At 33.4% G+C, this 8,615-nt stretch overlaps 1 protein-coding gene across 1 annotated transcript; it reads right to left on the minus strand.

Moving 5' to 3' along the window:
* Window positions 1-2,330: 2,330 nt before the first annotated feature.
* LOC105114920 (polyadenylation factor subunit 2-like) lies at window positions 2,331-7,435 on the minus strand. Its single transcript, XM_011011650.1, has 3 exons — window positions 7,089-7,435; window positions 3,268-3,571; window positions 2,331-3,124 (listed from the first exon to the last, which is right to left on the minus strand). Exons 1-3 carry the CDS (start codon window positions 7,285-7,287, stop codon window positions 2,515-2,517), a joined length of 1,113 nt encoding a protein of 370 aa, XP_011009952.1. The 5' UTR covers window positions 7,288-7,435; the 3' UTR covers window positions 2,331-2,514.
* Between the last annotated feature and the right edge of the window lie 1,180 nt (window positions 7,436-8,615).

An 8,615-nucleotide genomic window follows, 5' to 3' on the forward strand; every position in this document is an offset into this window, starting at 1 on the left:
GATAATATGACTCCTCCATATGGACTACTGAGATAATATCTTTCTATCCCAATGAATGACCTACATCAATTAATAAGGCTATCATTCATCACTTTCAAATAAATATAAACTCATTGAAACTTTCATAGTGAATACATTTTTGAATTGTAATATAGTCAAACCCTAAAAACAAATCAAAATCTAGATTATATTGCTTCAACAACTACATATATACATAGGGAGTCTATTAAAAGATTTATTATGACTTCCTTAAAAATACATTTCCGTATTGTTCTTAGCTTTTCATAATTGCATTAAGTGTAGTTTAATCCCAAACTTATATTCTAGAATTGTACTAGGCTTTATTTAAAATGTTTGGGTCACCATAAATTATTTGTAACAATTTATTTGCTATCTATGTTAAATTAGTAACTTTTATACTTGTAGGCCAAAAGCAGCTATGTTTCTATCTTATAGACTTCACCATAGATGTGTTAATACTTGGAAGGAGAGAAACATATACCCGTCAAGTACAATCATCACTAGTACATGTTGCTGCAACCTTCTCTTTCTAATTAATATATTTTTAAGGTGATATTTATTCTTCATTTCATACTATCTTAACACATCTCTGGAATGATTGATATTGGTGAAAACATGAGATTTTTTATACTTAATGGATCTATCAACCACAACCCAAAAGTAATAACACTTTATTTACTCTACTCATATTCATCAAAATTCAAATCTTTTAACCCAAAAGTAGTAAAATTTTATTGCTTTTTTCAACTTCTTCATCATATGAAGAAAAATATTTAGTTTCAAGTATCCTACTATTATTGGGCTTGCCCAAATAACATAAGGCTTTCTCAATATCAAAGGATCAATATTAGTATCAATACAACATTTATATAAATTTCTTCTTTAAGTTCATGTTCATGCATACTTAATATATGTAATGTTGAGGCATCATCAACAATCTTATTTTTTCTATTATCTTTTTTTTTTAAAAGCCATTAAAATCGACGTCATATACTTGTTTGTATATGAACAATATGTTTATGTAAGATATATAGTTAGAACATCAATTTTTTTAGACATACAAAGAACCATCATGTTGATGAGCATTTTGTATAATACAATGGTAAAGAATATACTATTACATTATGGTTAAATAATTATTAAACAAACTAAGGATGTATGAACAATACCATAAGCTACAATTTAGGAGTTTTTTAGGATTTCCAAATAAATATTATTTGTTAGGTTAAACAAAGTTAATAAAAGCTTTATTATATCAATCAAACATGTTTAAAGCAATGATTATAAAAATAGGGTTATATGAACCCTAACCCATGAGAAATAATTTGAGGTTTTTTAAGGTTTTTTTTATTAAAAAATAACGAAATTTGATAATTAAATAAAGTTATTAGAAGAGTCAAAAATTTAATTAAACATGTTTGAAGAAAAGATTAAAAAACAAAGTTATGTAAACATTAATATGATATTTTCAAATTAGAGATTTTTTCTAAGTGTTAAAAAAAACATGACTAATTGTTTTTCCACTAGCAAGATTGTGTTTGAGATGTTGATTATTGTAGACTAAACAAGACTAATAGACTTGTGGTTTTTCTACCATCAAGATTTATGTTTGTACATTCATAAATTTGTGCTTTTTATTTACATAAAGTAAAGGCAACTTATAAACAAATGAATTAATTGTTTAATAATAATAACAAAATGCATTAGAAATGATTTTTGAAATCTCAATCCAAAAAAAAATTTAAAACACACATGTTTGTTACCGAGCTCCAAATGAAATTCTCGTACAAGATTCCAACAATATTATATATAAAAACACAACCACAATTAAACAAAAGAAATTGTGTGAAAAATCAATTAGAAACAATAGTATTTTTATTCAATTTGGGTTCAGAATGAGGAAGAAACTAATTTAAACGAAAAAGTCACGATTGGTATGTTAATTGGTCAGTTTATCATGTTAAGAAATTTGTTGACTACGAATGTAAATTGGAAAGTATAGCAAGTAAACTTTAAAAAAAAAAAAAAACCAAAACTACAAGTTTAAATTTCTCAAATAATAAATATGCAGACACCATCTTGTATTCTTGATAATCACAGTAGTAAATTATATGATGAATCATTGCACCACTGCTTAACATGCCAAATTGTAACTAAGTGCATTTTTCATAAATTAAAAAAAAAAACCATCCGAGAGCAGCAAAAAATTAGTTTCGGTGCCGCAAGTGATACGGCGACTGTAACTACAACTATAAACCGGTTCCAAGTGTTTTTTTTTTTTTTAAAAAAAATAAGATTGAATAACCAAATTAATGCATCATACCTAAGATAAATTTCCAAACAAAATTAATAAAAAAAATCACGCAATCTTTAAAATAGTCGGAAAACGCTAATAAATTCAGAGCTGTGCCATAACATCCATCATCACCCAACAAAGAGCACAATTACTATTATACCAAGATGAACCAATCAAACTCCATAGCCTCACTACAGTCAATACACATGTCTCATTCTGTCTCGCCCAACAGGATGCCGATCATCTCGCCCCCGCTCCATGTACATATCCTGTCGAAACTCTTTTGGTGGTGGAGCTCCCCTAATTGGTGATCTGCTCCTATCTCTCCCATCACGTCCCCATCTGCCACGTTGAGGAAGTGAAGGTGAAGGTAGAGGTGGAGAGGGTGGCCGCCTCTCAAACCCTTTCCTTTCATTGAAAAGGCCATCCCTTCCACGGTCTTTATGACCCCAGTCCATTGGCATAGGCCTATCAAATTTGTTCCTCCCCCTGTACTCATCATCTGGATAATCAGACCGCTCCCTCCGCATATCATGGTCAGAAAACCTGCCTCCTTGCCTAGGAGGTGGAGGACCACCAGGCCCAAAATCTCTGGGTCCATCTCTGGACCAACCTCGAGGAGGAGACCTATAGCCATTCATGGTCCTGCCTGGAGAAAGATCCAATGGAGGACCAGGAAAGCGTCTTGGAGGAGCATGTGGAGGTGGAGGGCCAGGATAGGCCCGCCGAGGACTCCCCCCAGGTCTATATCGAGGCCTTTTGCAGTTGTTACAGTACTCTCTCCTTGCAAAGTTCAGGTTGCCACATCTGAGACAGGAAAAAATAGCATAAGATCCGAAGGCACCCCATCTCATGGTATCATAAGAAACATGCTAAAACAAAATCAATTGTTAAAGTGTAAAACCTTTTCTTTTATCACTACAAAAAAAAAAAAAAGACAACGAACTTACAAAGGATCAGAGCAGATCCAGTCGCCTTCCCTTGGGCGTACATTTGGATTATTCCTACTCATGCCCTCCCCTCTAAGAGGCCCTGGACCAAATCCAGGCCCATCAAAACCTCTGCCAAGTGGTCTGCCGCCACCTCTTCCTCGAGCATAAGGGGGTGAAGAATCTCGAAATCTGCCACGATCCCTCCCATTGCTGAAATCACGACCTCGAGGTGGGGCCCCTGAATTATCAAAATCAGAACTGTATCGGCGATCTGCATCCCTACGACGTACAGGAGAACCAGAACCTGCACGAAGTCTATACCCTGGAAAAAAGCCAGCAAAGTCTAAAGATGAGCAAAGTAGCAATGCTAGCCGCAGATTTAACCCAAAAACTGTGAAATAACCAATTCAACAAAATTGCAATGACATCAATCATCAGGCAGGGCATCTCCCCATAAAAAGTGGTATAAAAGGAGATATCAAGCGTGGAAGAGCAAGGCGTTTGCATGATAAAGGTCTGTTGCTATCTCTCAGAATGATAGCCCATATTATATTGAATACAACTGGAGGGGGAGATAACTAAAACCAATTACTTGAAATCACCACAACCTATATATGAGAACAAATCAAGTCCAGTTTTCCTACTTTAACATGCCATCCCCAGCTATTTCATCACCAACAGCATCCTTAAAGATATGTTTCTAGCCTAAGCACTGAACTACCAACACCAATACAATTTATCAGGAGCAGCCATAACTTCACAAAAGCAATGGGAATGAAACTTTGAATCCAGCACAAACCAGCAAAACCCAATCACAAGCATGTCCCAGGAACTTCAGTCAAAACATGCTTCAATAAGAGCAGGAAGACGAAGTACTCCACCAGTAGAAGACACTAATGTTCACAGTAGCCAAATAATTCACAAAATCAAGTAGCTACCAATTAGTCCCAATTATCTTCAGAAACCAGAGTGTTTTATTAGAAACAGTTCATACAATATATGTTCCTATCAACCACAGTACCCCATAGCTCAAGGTAGAAGGTAGGCTGAAGCCATTACAACCTGCCTTGACACAAAATGGTACTTTTTATGTTCAATCTGCCACCGGTTAATACCTGCCCCATACAGCCAGTTAAAGTAAATTGGAAATCGGAACCCAATGGAGACCATCACCCAAGATTTTAAAGAGGTATGCAGCAACTTCCCAGACTAAATAATCACCAATTAAACAAAAACTAAACAGCACAACAGAGACTAGAAAAATGAGATGATAATAGAATTCCCCAGTTCTTATGGACTTCAGACTTGATGTAGCAATGCTGAAAAGTAGAATTCCTGAACAGCTACTAAGAACCATTCAACTCAACCTGATTCAACCATCCAAATGTTGAAGAGTAAATTAAAATAATGAAAATCCCAATCAAGCCACCGATTCTTGCAACAATAATTCCAACACAGATTCAGATACCTTCTAGAATTTACCAGTTACCAGGAATTTACCACCAACTAAAACAAAAAAAAAAAAAACCTGATCCAGATACCCATCAGCTAGCTGCAATAATTCCAGGTGTCGAAAGGCAGCCTGCACACTTGATCACACCCCAAACATACCAGCCCCATTGTCCCTTACCACTTAAATCAAGGTTACTGTTGCAATTGATAATGGTGGTATCCAAAAACACTCACAGACCATATTGCATCTCAATTATCCTTAAGAGAAAACAGCTTGTACAGGGCAACATTTGTTTTCCCCACGCTATACAAAACCATTTTATTAAGTCCCCCAACATCCCTGAACATACACATAAAAATGGCTTTCCAGCAAAATGACACAAGCATCCGATGGAGTTCCCATACCACTCAAAATAATGATAGTTGCATTTCCCATAAATATATTGACCATAATAGAAAAACCAAATCCCCTGAGATCATGATCCAAGACTGCACTCACACCAACATGCCTTCCTCAAGACCCAAGTTCTTGCAGGCAAGCTGTAACACACAACAACAAAATTTACTTGCAATTCGACACTCATATGATAGTAGACCAAGAAGCTCGACATGAAATGCAATGAGTGGGAAAAAAAGCACTTTGGTGTATAAATAGATGAACTTGTTGAATAAATACTATATGACCAAAATGACTGCCTAATATGATTTTATATCCGACTCTGCAGAAATTTATAAATATAACAAGATGTCAAATGCTGACAAGAAACCTTTGAAAATATTCTATCTAATAGTGCAAAAGAAAAAATATCACATCAAATGAGGAGAAATACAAACCATAGTGTTATGAGAACCATTTCAACTTATAAAATATAAAACAGGTTATTCAGCATAAGAGAAGCAAATTGCAAGAGGAAGTTGATTACTATTTCTCAGTGAAGCCTATACAGTACAGCCTCTCAACCAATTGTCGAAGAAAAATAAATCAATTATTGATCCCATTCTCGTCTCTTATTGTTCCAAAATAATTCAACCCACAATAAAAGATACTCATTTCCACAGGCATGCCATGGGTCCTGTAGAAGTTCTACAACATGCAATCACGTTCAGAAGTTCCTTTTCAGTTATAAATTTTAGTGAAAAATACTAGTAATAGCACACTTAAGCCTCAAAAAAGTAAAGGTAGTAGTATCATTACATTCAAAGTTTAAGTTTAAGAATGCAGTAGCATGCTTAGATATAGACTCCCCCCACATCCAAAAAACCTATCTTGAGAAGAAGCTTGCATACTCCAGAGGTATCCAATATGCAATTGAAAAACAAACTTTTCATGGTCATACTTCTACTTTTCTCTTCAATACATAATGACTTCATCATATATGGGATGATTTAGATCTCACTCTATATTTGATATGCCATTTAGTAGGCAAAACATACTCTAGGGAAAAACTATTATTTTTTTATTATTTTTGGTATTTTCAACATTTACCTAACCTCTGGAAAGTTGAATGTGATTACAACATTCACTTACAGGATTCATTGTTTATTCTACAAATTAGAAACATCATTGCTAAATTAATTGGAAAAAAGAAGAAGAGGAAGATCACAATTGGATACACAATAGACGAAAAGGTCGATGTATTTTCTTTTCAGTTCTAAATCCTTCTACTTGAATCATCACATATTGACAAACACTTGGTATCACCATTTTAATGCCCAATATTTTAACATAAGCTAGAAGGATATTTTAACCAGATGACCCACTGTAAAGTTTCCAGCAATTCAATCATTTGGAGGCTTAACATCAAACTGTGAAATGATGCCACCTCAGCATTCCACTATCAACTTTTATGAAGCAACAAACAAAGCATACACAGGATTACAAAATTAAACCGAGCTCCACCCAACAAAGTTACACAATTAAACCGATATGTTCTCATTCTATGAGATACAAGCTAGATTCGAAATAGTTAATATTAGCTTCATTATCGATATCAGAAGACTTTACACATAATTAAACGATGATTTCCATAAACTAAGCAATAAAAGGTGCACATTGCAACCTAAAATAACCAATCAATTTCATTCATGTCATGAATTGTGTTATTATAAGGAAAACTTCCCCTCGGATCACTCCACTCCTGTCCTTCAAACACACAATTCATAAAATAATAATAAAAAAAAACATAGCTTTCAGAATGCTAGTTCTAGAGCTGAAAATAAATCTACAGCCAATCGTATCATTATATTATGACTCAAATAACTCTACTACTCCGATCTAGGGTTTCAAAAAAAGAAAAGAATGGACTTCACATATATGAATATTAATTAAAATAAAAGCAGATTAAAAAAAAAACGAACAAGCTAAAATAAAGAGGAAAAAACCGAACCAGGATCGTCAGAGTATCGATCGGAGCGAGAATACGATGGAAGTTCACGGCGGACCTCGCCAGGCTCGTAATCGCTACCACCGGCTCGGCCTCCACCTCCGGCGGCATCACCTCCGTCGCTGACAGATGGACGTACAACGAGGCTGCTAAGGAGAGGCTGGTGATGCGGTGCCGTTTGGTCCTTGTCTCTAGACCCCATCGTTTTCTCTCTCTCTCTGTTTGAAGTAGTAAGTGATTAAGCAAGCGCGTTCCTGTTTGACTTTATGAACCCTAAAGAAGTGCCGTCGGATAATTGGTTTTGTTTTTGTTTTGAGGAGATGGTCTTTCAAAGCTGCGTAATTTTTTGTTGCCTTGTCAGCCTCTTATGGTTAAATTTTGTAGTGTTTTATCGTGTCTCTTCCTTATCCTTGTAGTAAAGGTTATTAACAATTTTTTTTTTGTTTTGATATAGTTTAAAAAATATAATATAAATTTAGATTGTAAATTCAAATAGGAAAATTATAAAATTATAAGTAATTTTTTAATTAATTATATATTAATAATTTTAATTAAAAAATAAATTGTATTAAAATAAGATAAAATAAGTTAATTATTTATAATCAATAAATGATCTAAATAAAATAAAAAAATTAATGATATAGAAAAATAAAAAGTTACAAAATAAAATTTCTTAATGCATGAGAATCACTAAAAGATAGGAAGCATATATAAATTTAATAACAACCTAGTTATTTCCATTACATTAAGTCTTGATAGATCCTTTTTGGATTAGAAACTAATGAGTTTAAATTAATAATTAACAAATATAAATTCAATAATGAAATAAATCTCTAAACAATGTCTAATACGCTAGAAAAAAATTTAAATTAAAAATAATTATTTAAAATTAAATAAATAAATAAAATAGAATACTAAAAAAGTTTTCATGTTAAAATTTCTTCATATAACTTGAATCTCTAATTTTTGTATATTCTTGGCAGATTTGAGTCCTGATTTCAAACATGTTGTTTTCTCTCATTTTGATGAATTATTGGGCCTACGATATATAGTTGGAAAGTTTCAGATATCTAATTATATCCTAACTTTAATCGAAGCAAATTTTACCTGTAGCTCTAGATATATCCAAAGCAATACACGAAGGTCTTATTTGACATATTTGATAATATTAGTTTACTAACTTTGACCCTTTGAAATATTATGTTCTTGTTCTCTAACTCTATTTGACCTAAAAAATTACCACAATATATTTTCATGCATCTAATATTTCCTTGTAAAATTTTAGCTTTATCCAATATATGGTTTGAAAAATATGTTTAATCTCGCAAAATTAATCGGTAGATATTTTAAGGCTAAATTTGAACCTGACTTGGTTCATATCATAATTTAGTAAACTCGTAAAATCGAATCGAGTTTACTAATTTTGCATATGTTAAGTGACACGATTAAAAGATTGATGTCTTCTCCCAAGTGCAGGAGTGTCGAAGTAATAAATAACTCGGCAAGACCGGGGTCGAACCACAGGGAGGT

Source organism: Populus euphratica, unplaced genomic scaffold (genome assembly GCF_000495115.2).
Source record: "Populus euphratica unplaced genomic scaffold, PopEup_1.0 scaffold596.1, whole genome shotgun sequence".
Taxonomy (NCBI): domain Eukaryota; kingdom Viridiplantae; phylum Streptophyta; class Magnoliopsida; order Malpighiales; family Salicaceae; genus Populus; species Populus euphratica.